At 36.7% G+C, this 17,685-nt stretch overlaps 3 protein-coding genes across 10 annotated transcripts; 2 read left to right on the forward strand and 1 right to left on the reverse strand.

Annotated features, from left to right (window-relative positions):
* Positions 1 to 977: 977 nt before the first annotated feature.
* Positions 978 to 8,163, reverse strand: LOC121974745 (50S ribosomal protein L4-like). Of its 8 annotated transcripts, none has more exons than XM_042525951.1 (9): positions 7,882 to 8,162; positions 4,527 to 4,625; positions 4,380 to 4,448; positions 4,183 to 4,279; positions 2,534 to 2,682; positions 2,022 to 2,129; positions 1,813 to 1,932; positions 1,483 to 1,656; positions 978 to 1,341 (listed from the first exon to the last, which is right to left on the reverse strand). In XM_042525951.1, the coding sequence occupies exons 3-9, from the start codon at positions 4,380 to 4,382 to the stop codon at positions 1,240 to 1,242; spliced, it is 753 nt and encodes a 250-aa protein (XP_042381885.1). In that variant the 5' UTR covers positions 4,383 to 4,448; positions 4,527 to 4,625; positions 7,882 to 8,162; the 3' UTR covers positions 978 to 1,239. The 8 variants fall into 8 exon arrangements, with proteins under 8 accessions (XP_042381885.1, XP_042381884.1, XP_042381883.1 ...); XM_042525950.1 differs by lacking the exon at positions 7,882 to 8,162 and adding an exon at positions 6,039 to 6,181; XM_042525949.1 differs by lacking the exon at positions 7,882 to 8,162 and adding exons at positions 5,725 to 5,959; positions 6,039 to 6,163 and having other exon boundaries at positions 4,380 to 4,625.
* Positions 8,164 to 8,367: 204 nt separating this feature from the next.
* LOC121978116 (pentatricopeptide repeat-containing protein At4g31070, mitochondrial-like) lies at positions 8,368 to 10,089 on the forward strand. The gene has a single exon (XM_042530494.1). The coding sequence runs from the start codon at positions 8,368 to 8,370 to the stop codon at positions 10,087 to 10,089; it is 1,722 nt and encodes a 573-aa protein (XP_042386428.1).
* Positions 10,090 to 12,636: 2,547 nt separating this feature from the next.
* LOC121974747 (probable GMP synthase [glutamine-hydrolyzing]) lies at positions 12,637 to 16,078 on the forward strand. The gene is made up of 5 exons (XM_042525954.1): positions 12,637 to 13,703; positions 15,014 to 15,071; positions 15,197 to 15,280; positions 15,354 to 15,495; positions 15,588 to 16,078. Exons 1-5 carry the CDS (start codon positions 13,226 to 13,228, stop codon positions 15,969 to 15,971), a joined length of 1,146 nt encoding a protein of 381 aa, XP_042381888.1. The 5' UTR covers positions 12,637 to 13,225; the 3' UTR covers positions 15,972 to 16,078.
* The last annotated feature ends 1,607 nt before the right edge of the window (positions 16,079 to 17,685 follow it).

Below are 17,685 nucleotides of genomic sequence, written 5' to 3' on the forward strand. Positions count from 1 at the left end.
ATTATTTTATATTTATTTCATATATTTTAATTATAATTACATTTACAAATTATCACTAATTTTATAAAAACAATATAATAAAATATTAAAAATTTTAATATTCATAAATGTAAAGTACATTAACCATTACATTGACATACACAATAAAAATAGTAATAACATTAAATTAAAATATTAGTAATACAAACTTAAAAACATAAATAACTAAGTTTAACAAACAAGTACATGATAAAAATGATACCAATAAAGTACACATAAATTTAAAATTATTTTGATAACATTATAATACTAATATTTAGAAAGATTACTATACATCATATAAACAAATTAATAAGAATAATAGAATATTCTAAATAATATTCATTTTTGGTGTGATATAATATGGATGGATTGGAGCTGAAATAATATTTGATATTAAAATTGTACTATTTTAATGTAAAAATTATACCTAATTTGATATTATGGATTGAAGATGGATTGCCCTCCCTTCGTCGGCTGAGAAGCACGGCATTCAATAACGTATTTCTATCGATTTCGATAAGAACCAATCCTGATCTATTTTTAAAAATCTACTAAACAGAATTTAATTTAATTAAAATTATTGATGCTTACCGGTACTACCATTTTTGGTTACATCTATTCAAACAATTTAAATTTAGTGTTTAATGCCCCTGGTCATGCAGTTGTAGGAGGCTCGTGCAGTGTCCCACGTCGAGGGTCAATGAGAACTTTTGGTAAAACCAAATCAATCATCCTCGAGATTAGTTCGCCAAAGGACTAAATACCTCGTGCAAACTAAAAATTAATAATAATAATAAATAAATAAATTTAATATTTAATAGAATGAGTAAAATATAAAACAAAATATGGATATCTATCCGCTGCCATCTTCATCGACACCGTCAACCCAGATTAGAAAACAGAGAACTCAACAAATAACAAAGATGCAGCTATGTGTAGTTCGACATAGAACACACTGAACGTAGAACATGGCCCAAGTGTAATCTTTTGTGCATGATAGACTTTAAACAGGAGAGAATCTGGAGGTCCAATCTTTTAATACAAAACATACAACTAAAATAGTCTCTGCCTTTATTAGCTACTCGTAATGGAGAAAACAAAAAAGTTATCCAACATGAATCTTTGTTTGATCTGACAACTGATTAGTCAGAGCATCAAATAAACATTTGATGTGAATCGATCTTGAGCAGATGAATGTTCATTTCAGCTACAACTGCATCAGCGATTAATGGGAGTGTGCATCCGCTCAACAATGCGGCTTACAGCATCTTGAGTCATCACGAGTGTGTCATGCAATAAGATACTGTAGACATTCAAGCCCTGCATGATCATGGAACATTTGCATAATTTAAACAACTGAACCAGAAAGGAGAGCAAAATCTCGACACAGATTGTGTGTCAGCCCCTTCATTCACAATACACTAGACGAAGGTAAAAAAAATATGGTTGGTTGCTACTTACAATGGAAGGTAATACATTGACATATTGCAGATTTCTCGTTGCCAACTTAAGTTTGTCATCTATGGGGCCACCATCAACCAATAAAACCTTCCTTGTGTTTTCCAGTTGGGCAAGATAGTTCACAATGTTCTTCGTCTTGTGGCTTGGGACTTCCAGATCCTCAAAAACAATAAGCTGTTGAAATCACCGAACATGTTCCGTGACTATTAATTGATTCACAAGAGAGTATGTATACATTAAATTTATTTTAGAACAAATAATGCACTTGACAGATGACCTTCACAAGTTCATGCAAAAGGTAATAAAGGAGGTGAAAAAGGACAGACTAACCTTGCCTTCAGCTGTTCGAGCAGATAGAGCAATTTTTAATCCCAATCGCCGAACCTTCTTTTGCAGCTTGAAAGCATGACTTCGTGGTTTAGGTCCATGCATGGTGGCACCATGCCTAAACTGTTAAAAAGTACATGTAGTTAGATAAAACGTTCTTAGAATGAAGAAAAGTACTCCACAGAAGCATTTTAAAGAAATACGATATACACCTGAGGGGCACGCAAAGAACCATGCCTTGCCCTTCCAGTTCCTTTTTGTGGGTATGCTTTTCTGCCAGTCCCACTTACTTCACTAATAGTTTTTGTTGAATGTGTACCCTGAGAAGCACATGATGAGCAATGATGGGAAAAAGAAATGGCAGACTAGCTCTAGACAATGTAACATAACTAAAAACCAATTTGATTGCGACGTCTCTGGTGATAATAGTCAAGAAATGAGAAAGTTTGTGGGCTTCAGGTGAACAAACAATTATACAACATGAAACACATTTAAAGTTGTGAAATATAGTAAGCATATGCAGCATATATTATAAATCAATAATTGTGTCTTCTCCCTACTTCACATAATCAATTTCAATAATAAATAGAGAACAAGTGTACCCTATAGAAATCATATCACTGGAGAAGGAATACTAAGTTAACCACAAATAATATACTACAATGTTGAAGATACATAAAATAAAACATGCAACAAATTTCCAAGCTTGAGAATCATATGATACCTGCTGCCTCTTAGCAAGCTGCCATCTCACAACACGTTGGACAATATCCTTCCTAATAGGGACATCAAAAACATCACCAGCCAAGACCATCAAGCCTTTGTCCTCGCAATGGAAGTTTGTCACTCTTGTTACTAGATCAGCATATTTCCCTGCAAATCGAAATCATATTTAAAGTACAAAAAAGATAAAAATATATATATATAGAAAGCCTCTTTAAATGACTGAAGCATATTCAGATGAGAACACAATGCAATTTAATCCTAAAATATGGCATAAACACAAATGAGGATTCACAAGAAAATGTAAGATATTGTATAAATGATTTCATAACATAGATGACAGAAATGATTGCTAATTGGAAGAATACTTTCTGTCTCTGAATAAGATATCCAAACTAGAATGACTTTTCTCTAAAGCAATGGTTGGCACTGTCACACAAGAAATTGTGGTTCCATTAGATAAACAAACTGGGAATTCCACAATAACCTATTCTTTTAACTAACAAAAACTTAGACAGCAATGTAATTGAAAATAAATAAATAAATAACAAACGTGAGAAGAAAATGCAGATGAAGATGATATAACAAATAATAAAGGCCTTGTTTTTATGGTGTTATACAGCAGCAAGCCATAAGTCTAAGATTACTTGAAGTTGGCTATACAAATTGTATCCTGCCATCAACTTTATTTAGAATTATATTGTTCATAATGAAGCATTATACTACGACTGATATTTATGGTTAACAATGGTTTTTGAGATTTTCTCTTACACTGACTAAAGGGGTTAACATAACTCTGGACTTTTTCATTTGAGCATGATGGCCATTGACAGTTTCATGGCATTCCATAATACAATTACAAAAATTCTTTACTAAACAATTTGCTTGCTCTGTGTAATATATATCATGAGAACAGTTACATAGGTATACATAGTCAATAAGATGACACCAACAATATAAAACCACACAAGTAAACACTATATATGAACATCAACAATAAACCAGACTAAAAAATCATTAACATAACACCAATAGGCTAAAACCGAGTTGGAAATATTAGAGGAACATCGACAATGTTAAATCAACAACACATAAACAACAGATTGCACCAATAGCATGAAATAAATTCAACAGTACTCTGAAGCAACTACAACAGTAAAGAATCACATCATGAACATTAATAAAACACCAAGAGGATAAAATCACACTACAAACACGATGAAAGGACACCAAGAGTTTCCGAACAACTCTACCCAATCAAATGAGAACTCCCTAGAAACCCAAACCTATGCCTGCAAATTTAGAGGTAAGAAAAAAGAAGGGTCATGCAACCCAAACTAAATTTTGAGATCATCAACCATATCATCTTTCATATACATCATAAGGCATGACTTACCTCCATATTGAAGTTGTAGAATGAAAGTCAACAAAAATAACATTAGGATAAACTCACAAGTATCCAAATCATTCCAACAGTAGGACTACATAATCATCTTATGCTTAGCAACTAGATCATGCAATTGAATATAATGTAAGACAAAGACAAATGACATAAGATATAATTCACAAGGCAACCATTAGATTGAGTTACAATACCCCCTGCTTACCACACAGACACACAGCCAAAAAAACCCAAAAAGAGAAAAATACCTATATCAGAATCTGGCCTAAGAACAGTCTTGTTTCTTAACAGCTCAGGTGGAATTAAACCTCCACTCTCGTGGGAGTCAAGGGAGCAAAACCTTCGCTGTGCCAAAGAATGAATCCATAAATTATTCAAACCTTAATGAAAAACTTGAAACTAAAACTCAAAAAAAACAACTGTCAAAAAAAAAACTCTCACAAACCATAAAAGAAGAGCCATTCTGCAGAGAGAAAACGATCGAGGGAATTGCATAGGAAAGTCTCCTAGATTGCTGCAGATTGTTGAATGTTATTCGGGAAAGATTCCACATTTTTATTCTATCTATGAGCTCTTCAATTGTTGGTGAAACCTCAGTGTAAATGCTCGTGCAGTGACAGGAGTAAGTTGGTGGGGAGGTTGTAGTATGAAAACCACAGTGTTGCGTCCAGGAGTAATGTGGAGCAGCGTTCTGCATCCCAAAACAAAATTAGGGGATAACATTAAATTAAAAAGTGGGCGTCTAAAATCAATTGTTAAGAAATAGAGACAAAATATCAATAATTATTTACTACCAAAAAGTATAGAGCCAAAGATCCATAACACTCTAGTTACATTCATTTCCTTGTTAACTTAGTTGGATACATCACCTGACTCATTCAGAGCACAGGGCGGCTGAAGCTCTCTCGTATGATTATCCATTATGTTTTGAAATAATTACTTACATAATTTAAGTTACAATAGTTTCCACGATGGTTCCAATTCTTTAATGGGACTACCCTAGTTTTTCATAATCTTCCTTTAATTTAAAGTTATATTTTGGTAATCTAAAAGTAAATGTCAACATGGAATAGGTAGACTAGCTAAACAACTTTAATTAATTATCAAAGATTTTTTTTGTCAATCAGAATCAATCCATTATATCAATGTCTGAATGTAATGCAAATTAAGAAAGTGTTCTTGCATTGTTATGGGCGTTCTCTAAGTAAGAGGTTGGGCTAATATTAATTCAAAGAACAAAGTCTTCAACGTGTCTCAACTGAATGACAATATCTAATATATGCTCTTCATTAAGCATAAATTCTACAAATTTATGAGAATATTTGATGGAAACCTATTATCCGCTATCCAGCATTGGTTACACAAATTTCAAGTTTCAAAAAATGAAACCATTGAATCATGTTTATGGTGCCATCTAATGACTCTATCCACATTTCAGAAACCAATCTCACTGATTATACCAAAACAAACACAATCGTTATTGCTTTGTTTACTTGGAGGTGTTGATTGAAAAGGGAAAGGAATCAAGAAAGAAAAGAATCCCTAAGAAAAAAGAAAGGAATCCTTTCTGTGCTTATTTACTTTAATTGAGGAAGGTGAGTTCGTCGAAACGGCAGTGGAAAGGCCGGTTCCGACAGTGGAAAGGCCGGAACGGACGTTCTGGCACGGGAACACCTCATGTCGTTCCAATTTTCCGGTGCATAACGTCAGCTGCTGTGGGACGGCGTTCTTGGACGTTATAACGGCAAAAACGGTTGGAGCGGAACGGCTCGGGGAACTGTGATGATTACCTCCGGAGGAATCGGACAACAACGTCGGAGACGCTCCCGGCGTGGCCTGATCCGACAGCGCGAGCGCGAGAAGGCGACGTCGGTGGCTGTTTAGGGTTTAGGTGTGTGGTACAGTGGGGAACTTGTGATGGTTTAATACATGGTTCGTCGGAACGGCAGTGGAACGACTGGAACGAACGTTCCGGCACGGGAACGCCTCATGCCGTTCCAATTTTCCGGTGCATAACGGTGGTTGCTGTGGGACGGCGTTCTTGGACGTTAAAACGGCAAAAACGGTTGGAACGGAATGGAGAACGGGGAACGATGATGATTACCTCCGGAGGAATCGGACAATAACGTCGGAGACGGTCCCGGCGTGGCCTGATCGGATAGCACGAGCAGGCGGCAGAAGAAGGCGGTGGCGGCGGCGGCAGTGTTTAGGTTTAGGCGTGTGGTACAGTGAGAGAATTTGCATGGTTTAATAAACTTAAGATTTAGATTTTTGATAATTAAACATATGGTGATATGTTTAAATTCACATTAAAATATCAAACTTCACATTATTATATAATAAAATTTATTTTTAAAATCTAAAAAAATTATTTTAATCATATAAATTTATTTTCTTATTAACTATCAATTATATTATTATTAGTATTATTATTATAAATAAATTTAATTAGATTAAATTTTAATTAGTTTTAATTATTATGATATATATATCCGCGTCGGTGAAACGATATTGGAACTGAAACGGTAAAATTCGCGACGATTACCATGATCATTCCGATGAACCATTGTTTAATAAACTTAGAATTTAGATTTTAATTAATAAAATCAGGGTGTTATGTTTAAATTCACATTAAAATATCAAAGCCTCATATATCACACTAAAATATAATAAAAATTCATTTTATTTTTTTAAATCTAAAAAATTATTATAATCATATAAATTTATTTTCTTATTAACTATTAATTATATTATTATTCTAAATAAATTAAATTAAATTAAATTATAATTAGTTTTAATTATTATGATCCCTTCTCTCTGTATATAAAAGATTTATTATTTATTCTTTATGTTATTTAGTATTTTAGACTTATTAGTACATCATTAAATATTTAATATCTTGTTATTTTCATAATTCTCAAACTACAAATAGTCTACACATAAATAAATTTAATTAAGTTAAATTTTTAAATACATTTTTCTATGTTATTATATATATATATACACGTCGTAATTATTCCGTGTAAAACTGAAATGGTAGAGTCCATGATGTTCCCACGACCATTCCGACGAACCAGATCAATCCATTAAATTGTTTACTTAGAATAAAAAAAAAAGAAATTAAATTTTTTGTAGTCCAAAATAGAGGTGCAATGAGTTAAGTCATTCACGAGTAGCTCGATCAAAGCTCGACTCGAGTTCAAAATTGATCGAACTCGAGTCAACTTGTTTAATATTTGAGTCGATTTCGAACTCATTTAATACTGGCTGGATGACTTACCTATTTAAGTCAAGCTAATTTAATATTTTAATATTTTAAATAATTACTCCTTTAAATTTAAATGATAAGTTGAAAAGGTGTTCATGACTAGAATGTCTGGTTGGATTGTTAGAGGGCAACTTGCATGTTAAAAAAATACCAAAATTATTTATATATTTAAAATATCCAATGTATTTATTTTTAAAAATATTTTTAATATATTTATTTGACAAAATTTTCTTAATTTATCACTGAATTGAAGAGTCTTTCAAATAATTTGTAGACTTCATTTGGATATTATTTAAATATTTTTCACATCACGAGGATCACTTAAATCGATATTTATTACTTGGTGCTTCCCTGCAAGTTGCTAAACAACTTTTACAGGAAGAATTGGAACCTACATAGTTTGTTGACATCGAAGTCACACTCATTTTATTATCCATGGTGATTCATAGTTCTGATGATAGAATCTGTGTTAATTCCTTTGTTCGTAACAGGTAAGTCTGTTGTACAGGAAACAGATTCAACAAGGCAGAAATTTTATCTTTACAAAGTCTAACACAATCAACCAAACATGCAAAATAAAACACCAGATTCTAAAAAATAACAACCTTCAAAATCAAGAACACTAGACCGTCGAACAAAAAAAAGGAATGTTGATGATACACGCGAAGTTAGCACTTACCTGACTGTGGAGCTCTGCCGACCTCGGAACGCGTTGTTGTTGTCAGTTTGCCCGAAGAAACTGAGGACTATACTCGATGGTCGAAGCTGCTGTGTCTCGACGTAACTCGACGGTTGGGTTGCTGCTATTGCTTGACCGAGGAACGCCGGTCTAAGTTGCCGCAGAAGATGTCGAGGACGGTTGGAGCGACGACGTGCAACAATCGCGAGAGAAGAGGTCGCCGGGAAAAGAATAGTGCGGCGGAAAAGAGAGAGAACGGCTGGAGCGATGGAAAGAGCGGCGGAGGAGAAAAAGAGGAACAATAAAACCTAGCTTTATTACGGCCAAGGTAGATGGAGATTTATGTAATTTTGTTTTCTTATTCTTTCTGTCTTTCCTTTTGCTTCCCCTATCCTTCTAAATTTTTAATAAAGTAAACAAGAAAAAAAAATAGACGGAGGAAAACTTCCTCTAGTTTTACTTTCCACACCTCTAAGTAAACAGCCAATGGCTTCCGAAGCCCTTCTATTCTACCGCCAACTGCACTCTCATGGCCTCCGTGGCGCCCTCGCCTTCCTCCCTTCTCTCGTAAAAGCCTCCGCCTCCGCCCCCCACCACCTCCACTTCGCCCTCCAGCTTCACTGCGTCCTCCTCAAGACCGGCCTCGCCTCCGACCTCGTCACCACCAACTCCCTCATCACCATGTACTCCAAGCAATCCCGTGTCTGTTGCGCCTGCAAGCTGTTCGACACGATGCCGATGAGAGACTCCGTCACTTGGCACGCGATGGTGAGTTGCTACATCGGCAACCAACGCTTCCTCGAGTCTATGGACATGTACCTCCGGATGACCTCCGCCGGGTTCTCCCCCAAGCCCGAGCTTACTGCGTCTGTTGTATCAGCGTGTGGCCGTGCAGGTAAATTAAGCTTCGGGAAAGCCATTCATGCTCGCTGCGTCGTGACCAAAGATGTTGACATCTCTGTCCTCTTGGTTACTTCTTTCACTGACATGTACTCGAGATGTTCCGACTTAGTTTCTGCTCTGAAGGTGTTTGATAGAATGGCCGAAAGAAATGTGGTATGTTGGACGGCTATGATCTCAGGGTCTAGTTCAAATGGAAGATATGACATTTCAATTGAACTGTTGCGGGGCATGGTGATGGATGGAATCAAGCCGAACAGAGCCACCATTGTCTCCGTTTTGCCAGCTTGTGGTGCATTGGGTTCTTTAGATCATGGGAAGGAACTTCATGGATATGTGTTCCGCCATGGCTTTGACTCCGAGCCGCAAGTAATTGGAGCTTTGATAGGCATGTATGGTAGATCCAAGGGAACTCTACATTTAGCTATACTTCTTTTTGAGAGAGCCAAGACAAAAGATGTGGTTACATGGAGTTCCATGATGGCATTATCTAATCGACATGGAGATTATTTTGGCACTCTGCGGCTTTTCCAGGCAATGCAACATGATGGAGTTCAAGCGAATTCTGTCACATTGTTGGCACTGATTGGATCATGTATTGGTCTGACTTCTACTTTGTTAGGCCGAGCTGTTCATGGCTACACTTTGAAGTGTAACCTTTTCTCTGAGATTTGTGTTGGGAATTCTCTCATAGACATGTACGCCAAATGTGGATGCCCTGAATGTTCAGTTTGCATATTCACTGAAATGCAAGAAAAGGATTTGGTTTCGTATAGTTCGATGATCTTGAGCTATGGGCTTCAAGGCCTTGGGTACGATGCTTTGAATCTTTTTACCGAGATGTTACATCTAGGAATCCAACCTGATGGAATCACACTACTTGCAGTTTTATCAGCTTGTAACCACTCAGGACTAGTCGACGAGGGAATGCGATTGTTTGAGAATGCGAGAAGGGACCATGGCACATTGTTGAGTTTGGAGCACTATGCTTGCTTGTTGGATCTTTTGGGGAGGTCTGGAAGGCTTGAAGATGCCTGTGAAGTCATAAGCAGCATGCCAATGGAGCCCAGTCCGAGAATCTTGAGCTCTTTGGTGTCAGCTTGTAGGAGTGCTTGTCGATTTGAGGACGCGAAGAAGTTGGCACTTAGGCTTATTGATTTGGAACCAGAGAATGCTGCAAATCACACATTGTTGTCGTCGGTATGTGCAGAAGCTGGCGATTGGTTTCGGGTAGAAGAGATCAGGAGGCAGATGTGGATGACGAGAATGAACAAGATCTCTGGAAGCAGCATAATTCAAGCATTATGAATGAATAACACTGTCCAGCAGCATGAAGCAAGACATATGGCACTTGCATGCTGACAACCATGGAGACCGCCATGGCCGTGGCCTACGCCTCCGGGGCGACGGTGTACGTGAGCAGAATCCCGAAGCGGTGGTGCCCGAGGGAGTTCGACCTCGTGGGCCACAGCCACCAGATATTTCATGTCCTGGTACTTGTCGGCGCCCATGATGACCTCCTGCAGTGATTTACATGCCACTCCAAGTCCAACATCTCTCGGGAGGTGATTCCACCTATGGAGGATCTATGAATCATGAATCATGAATCAGTTCGAGAGGGAAAGGGTGCTGTGTCCTGAGCTCTTGCACCTCAGGAACTAATTTACTTTCAAAACTAATCATGTTCATTCCAGTAGCAAAATAGTGATACATTCTTTTGAGGCTATGGATTGAATTTGAATCGGAAATTCTGTGCATTATTGCTATAAAACTTGAAAATGACAAACTTCTATGTGTTTTGATTTTTTTCAAAATGAAAAGCTTTTATTTGAGGTGTCAATAGCAACCTACGAAAAGATTAATAACTGGTTGCTGAAGGAATTCTTTGCAGTTGTCATAGAAAGGTTCTACATCATCCCATGAGTTGAAGTGAAAAGTTTTGGAATATTCAAATTGTAAATGATAAAATCAGTAATTTCCCCTTTGACCTCTTTTACTTCTCAATCAATTGACAGATTTATTCATCGATTGCTATACATTCCAACTAGATTAGAAATGAGTTTAAATAATCAATGCTCTTAATATCGTGTTTCAAATTAATATTTAAGGACATAAAATTTATTTAAAAAAAAAAAAAAAACTAGACTAGTGCAAAGGTCTTGATTTAGAGTAATTCGGAACTTTTTAGATCCATTAGTCAGTTTTATCAAAAAATAACTGATTGACTTAAATAACTCCGAATCACTCCAAACCAAGGCTTTTATATTTATCTAAATCTCATTAATACATCTATGCCCTCAAATATTAATTTGATACATTATATTGATAGCAATATATTTATTTAACAGCTTTTATATTTATATATCTAAATCTCCTTAATACATCTATGTCCTCAAATATTAATTTGATACATTATATTGAGATCAATGTATTTTTTTAACATTTTTTATATTTATCTAAATTTCTTCAATACATCTATGCCCTTAAAAATTAATTTGATACATTATATTGAGAGCAATGCAATTTTTTAACACGTTTCTTATCATGCTATCAATTGATTTGAAATGGTTATGTGGCCATGAATACATTTCATCAATCGATTGTTATACAGTAGCAATCGATTGATAACAATAACTAGATTAGAAATGAGTTAAAAAAATAACTATTCTTAATATAGCATATCACATGTATGTTTGAGACCATAGATGTATTAAGAAGACATACAAGTACATCGGTCTTTGTTTGAAGGGATTTAGAGTTCTCTAAGTCTATTAAGTATTAACCATTTTTGGACAATATTCAGAAAATTAAAAATTTGATATTTTCTTATGGATGAGTCCTAGAAAGTCATTTGTGAAGTCGGTTAATGAATATCATCATCATAACAACCATAATGAATAATGAGCATTTAATATAATTTTTTATGTCGAAAATGAGTTGTAAAATCATTGCTCTGTCAAATTGATATCTAAAGTATAGATACATTAAGGAGACTTAGACTACTATATCACTCTTGATTTAGATTGATTCAAAATTTTTGTTTCGTCTAAAAGTAAAAGTGGTTGATGAATTTAAAAAACTATAAATCACTCCAAACAAGATGAATGTAAGTTTTCACATTGAAAATATATAAAAAAAATATTATGAGATTAATAAGATGAAAGATCTCTTCATTGATAAAAGTTCTTTTTGGTAAAGTCTAAAAATAAATCTATATGAGAATTCTATTAGAAATACCTTTATACTCCTCTAACTCTCCACATATTTATGTCAGTGATTTTAGATTGAAAAATAACTATGTGCTTTTGTCACTTTTAAATTTAAATACGTTTAGATATTCGGAAACTTATTCTATAAATTAGAATTCTTTCTTTGTCATCCATTTTTCATTAAAAAAAACACTGTTGAACGAAAGACTAATAGATATTTTAAAATTTAGGATTAGGAACCATGCTCGCCAGCTTAGCGTGACACGTACTGCGTAGCGACAAATTGTTGATGTGGCCATGCGTACTATCAGTTTCCATAGAACAGGCGAGTACGCTATAAGCGAACTAAAATAAGCCTTGGATTCTATCTCTATGTTTTTCCTGATAAGACATCCTGGCCGCCCGGCCGGCCTTTGATTAAAGACTTCCGGTAAAACAACTACAATTTTGTCAGTGTTTGATCGTCTTTCAATTCGTATCTATTTGTAAATTTTTTAAATATATATATATATTTTTATATATACATATATATTTTGAAAAAGGTTCCTTCTATTTTATTTTTTATTTTTAAGGAGAGAAACACGGGTCACTGACTATTGCCGGTTACCTATATCTATGTTCACGGTGACTATCCGTCTTCATCATTTAAAACGCTAGATGACGCCTCTCTTTCTCCGCTGCACTTGTCTTCTTCCTTCAGTCCTCGTAGGCGTCTCTTCTCCGGCTTCACTCGACGCCCTGTCGCCGGATCGGCAGCTTCGTGCGGCGTGAGAGTTTTTAAACTTCCATATGCCCTTTAATTAGTAGGATTCGAGCTCATTCCCTGAATTTTGTCGGCTATCTAAAAGATACTGAGTTTCGTATTGGTTTTCCCGTGAGCCGTCTCTGGATGCGCGCGTGCCGTTTTGTCTGTTTCGAAAATGTCGCGCCGATTGATACTTCGTCCTCGGTTTTCGCAGTGAATTTTTGTGTTCAGGTCGGAGACAGCCGCCTCGTAAACCCTAGTTTTGTTCGCAGTTCGTGCTAATGAAGATGATTGTTAAATAAAGAAGGAATTTTAAAGCGCTTCCTTGGCCTTGATTCAGTGGTTGTTTCGATCGATGGGTGGAGAGCGACCTTGAGATTTTGACTGGAAAATTGCAGCCTTGATTTTGATTTTTTTTTCTCTGAGAATCACGGTGTCTGGCCAAAGTTGGATCCAAGGCGTTTCATTTGAGAAACAAATTGGATAACACATGTCAGGAGCTCCGAAGTTACTATCCTCCGATGCAGCTGATTCTGAGGCGAGACCTGTCCTAATGCCTGGCGGGAACCAGGCCAAGTCTCCGGCCGCCGCTGCCCAGAAGCCAGTTTCGAAGCCTTTGAATAAAACAGAATGCTTAGAGGTTGCAGGTAGTGAGAAGAAGAAGAAGAAGGCTGCAAGTTCTGCCGCTGATCTCCCTCTCATTCGATCTAGTTTAATCGCTCTCTCTGCGTTTAGGAGGCATGATTTGTTGTCGCAACCAAATCTGCCGATGAGTGCTTCTTGCTCCTCTGATGCTTCCACAGATTCGTTTTGTAGCCAATCCTCCATAGGAAGGATTGGCAGAACAAGCTTGACAAGACAGAGTAGTCAAAAAACAATTAAGATTGTGGCTAAGGCGGAGAAGGATGTTCCTCCAGCAGAATTATTTCAAGGAAAGAGGAAGTGTGCTTGGGTGACGCCCAGTACAGGTGAGTTGTTTTGCTTGCTTAATTAGATATGTTTGATGTGCTAACACCTTGGTTTTCTTTTACTTATTTAATGAGACTTTTCTTTCACTTTTTCAGTTAATACTGAGTAGCATTACTCCTAGAATAAAAGTTATAGTATCCCTTTTTTCATTACAGTAATGAATATTTTCATTACTGTGAATATTACAGTATAGGTGAAAGAGTTTCCTTTGAAACTATTGTTGAAGATTCTTCAACAAGTGGGAACCGTTGTCCTGGGTTATGTTGTAGTAGAATAAATAGATGCATCTGACCAATTGACTGTTTTGTGATTAAGGATCCATCACTATAATTTCCTTGTAGCAGTAGTTTAATTTAGAATTGTTTGAAATCCAAAGAATTATTTGATGAGGGGTTCTATAGGGAACACATTGGATTGTGCTTCTTACTTAAATGTGGTTTATCTACTTATCTCAACATCATTTTGATGCTTATTGGTTCACAAGGAACCTAATTCATTATCTTGAATTTGAAATTTTTGTGGAGAACTTTGAAAGTGTGAGAACAGAATGGTTTCTGTTTGAAGAGAAGATTTTATCATCATACACTAAGTTAGTGAAGATGAATCTGGTTTTTTTATTTTGTTTTCTGAGGCAAAAACTTATTGGTTATATTGCAATCAAGCCCTACTTTATTGGTAAATCCTTATCATCCTTGTGAAGGTATCGTCACTGATCTGGGACCTGCAAGGACCACCAATCTTACTAATAAAAAGAATCACACTTTAGGCGTGTGCTTTAATAGTATGAACCACACTTTAGGTGTTTGCTTTAATAGTGTATTAAGAATGTCTTTGTAGGTCACAACTAAAAAATATTGGTTCAATCAGTAAATTATGTTAAGAAATATCAACTTGAAGATTGTCCAGAGTAGAGAATAAATTAAAAAGAAAAACACCTAATCAGAGGAAAATCTTATGGTATTGTGTTAACTAGTTGTTATTGATAATAGTTGATTACTTTCATTTTTATTAAATCCATTGGCATTTTGCCAGTTTATTTCACTTTTTTATGGCCTTCTTACACTTTCTTACAGAATCTGTTCAATTTGTGGGATCCCTATGGCGTCCAAAATAATTAGTGAATTATTGTCCTGTATTATATCCACATTTATTCCTTCCAGTTATTAAGGTTGTTTTTCATGTAAGCTTTAATTAATCCTTGCTTGCTGTCATAAACTTTACTATCTATTGCTTAGCTACTACTGTTTGTCGATCATTTTGTAGAAGTGTATTTAATTTCTATGTGATACTTTTTTCTGCGTTACTACAGAATCGTGTTACGCCACTTTCCATGATGAAGAATGGGGAGTTCCTATTCATGACGATAAGTATGCAACAATAACCTGTACTTTTCTCAAATTTTTTATGATCTAAACTTTGAGAGTGCACAAATTGCATTGGGTTAACTGACAATATGTGTTTTTTTTTTGTCTTGTCTGGAAATAATCCACAGGAAATTATTTGAACTTCTTGTACTATCAGGTGCACTAGCTGAGCTTACATGGCCAGTTATCCTTAACAAAAGGCACATGTTTAGGTAATGTTTTGAAAAATTGGAAGCGACATGATGATTAATTATCAGGTTAGCACTCATAGGGCCACTATTTTAGGGATGTTTTCTCCAAATTCGATCCGGTTGCAGTTTCCAAATTGAACGAGAAGAAAATTGTTGCATCTGGAAGCATCGGTAGCTCCCTTTTGTCGGAGCCAAAGTTGCGAGCTATAGTTGAGAATGCACGAAAGATGCTCAAGGTAATTAACTCTGGTCTCTTCTTACTTTCCCTTCCATGTTATATCATTATTTCTCATTTAAAGTTACCTTCCTTCTGTGAATACTTGAACAGATAATAGATGAGTTTGGATCATTCGATAGATACTGCTGGAGCTTTGTGAACTACAAGCCTATCGTCTGTGAATTCCGATATCCACGTCAGGTGCCTGTTAGGACTGCAAAAGCCGATGTGATGAGCAAAGACTTGGTTCGACGAGGCTTTCGCAGTGTGGGTCCGACGGTAATCTACTCCTTCATGCAGGCTGCTGGATTGACAAATGACCACCTCATCAGTTGCTTTCGTTTCAAGGAGTGCGTAGCGGCTGCATCCCTTAGTGCAGGGGGCTCACTAGAAGTTAAGGTAACAAACAACCTGAAAGCCAATGAGAACCTTATAATGCAGGAAGGGGTTGAATTGGAACTGTCAAGGGGGGCAGAGAAGGTAAGCCTTTCCTAGTTCTCTTCATTTTGATCAATTCTCATACTGCACATTGAGATAGGTAATCCTTCTTAGTTTAAAATTGTGACTCCAATTAGCAATGAGATCATGTTGCTTCTTTTTTTCTTCTTGTTTTTTACGGTGGTTCTTCATGAGTCGTCTAGAAAGCAAACGGTTGCTATGTTTCTCACCTACCCAAAAACGATCTCATTGAGCATGTAAATACCGGGTAAAGAATTGATTATGGATATAATTGATGATTTTTGTCTAATAGAAAGCAAACAGTTTGTGCAGATATTAGATTAGCAATTTGTTTGGTTGAAGGAAGATTACGCTGCTACGGGGACTGTATCTACATGGCAAATGTTCATTAAAGCCAATGATGATGATAATTTTAACAAAATAATACTTGGCATGCTCTTGAAATATCTTCGAATGCAAATTTTCTGGGACTACTCTAAAATTTGATTACAATTTATACTGTAAATATGATGTCAAGAGTTCGGATCTTCTGTCCCAAAATCACTCTGTCCCCATGTTATATTGTAAATTGGGCAGGCTAGATTATATTACAAGGATGTCTTGTACATCATGAGAATATCGCATATATTTTAAAGATATCATGATCATCCGATCAATAAGGAAATATAAGGATAAGGTGATTTTAGGACAGATAATCCGAACTAGTCAAGACCATCCTGTCAAGTCATGTACTAACTGCAAATTCTGACTTTTAGTTTGTTACAATCTATTTGATTTAGCCAACTCAAATCATGCTGAGAATTGGTCCGATGTGTTGGTGCAACATCCCTCAGGTCAAGGTTGACCAAGCTTGAGTCTTGGTTTGGGTTTCGATGTTTGACAATATAAGGTTGATTGAAGAAGAGTCAAGTAGGTCAAGGATGGCCGGATACTTGACTGAGAAGTCCTAACTAGGATGTTAGGCAGAAGGAAAATCCTGGTGAGTGAAGTCAGGTGAAAGACCTAGTGAGTGAAGCTAGGCAGTGAGGAAATCCTAGCGAGTGAAGCTATGTGAAAGTCCTGGTGAGTGAAGCCAGGCAAAGGAAAATCCTGGTGAGTGAAGCCAGGTGAAAATCCTAGTGAGTGAAGCTAGGTGAAAGACCTGGTGAGTGAAGTCAGGCAGAAGGGAAGTCCTGGTGAGTGAAGCCAGGCACGGGGAAATCCAGATGGGTCAAGGTTGACCAGACATCTGGTGAAAGTCCAAGTAGGTCAAAGGGATTGACCGGATACTTGGTACGAGGAAGAAAAGTCCAAGTAGGTCAAAGGGATTGACCGGATGCTTGGCAAGAGGAGAAAAGTCCAAGTGGGTCAAAGGGATTGACCGGACACTTGGTGAGAGAGTCCTAGATGGTCAAGGGTGACCGGATGCTAGGTTTTATGTACCAACAAGTCATGGTTGACTGGATGTTGGTTTAGGGGGCTTTGGACTTGGTTTTGGGCAAAAACCAAGATCTGGATTGATCAGCCGATTGATTCAGCAGATTTGGATTGATCAGCCGATTGATCCAGCAGATCTGGATCGATCAGTGGATCGATCCAAAAGATCTAGATCGATCGGCCGATCGATCCGGTGAGTCCCCGCGAACAGAACCCCTCTGGATCGATCGGTGGATCGATCCAGAGGTCCCAATCGATCGGTGGATCGATCCAGAGGTCCCAATCGATCAGTGGATCGATTGGGAGCTGCTGTTTATGCGCGATAAGCCCTGGA

This window comes from Zingiber officinale, chromosome 4B (genome assembly GCF_018446385.1).
Source record: "Zingiber officinale cultivar Zhangliang chromosome 4B, Zo_v1.1, whole genome shotgun sequence".
Lineage (NCBI taxonomy): Eukaryota > Viridiplantae > Streptophyta > Magnoliopsida > Zingiberales > Zingiberaceae > Zingiber > Zingiber officinale.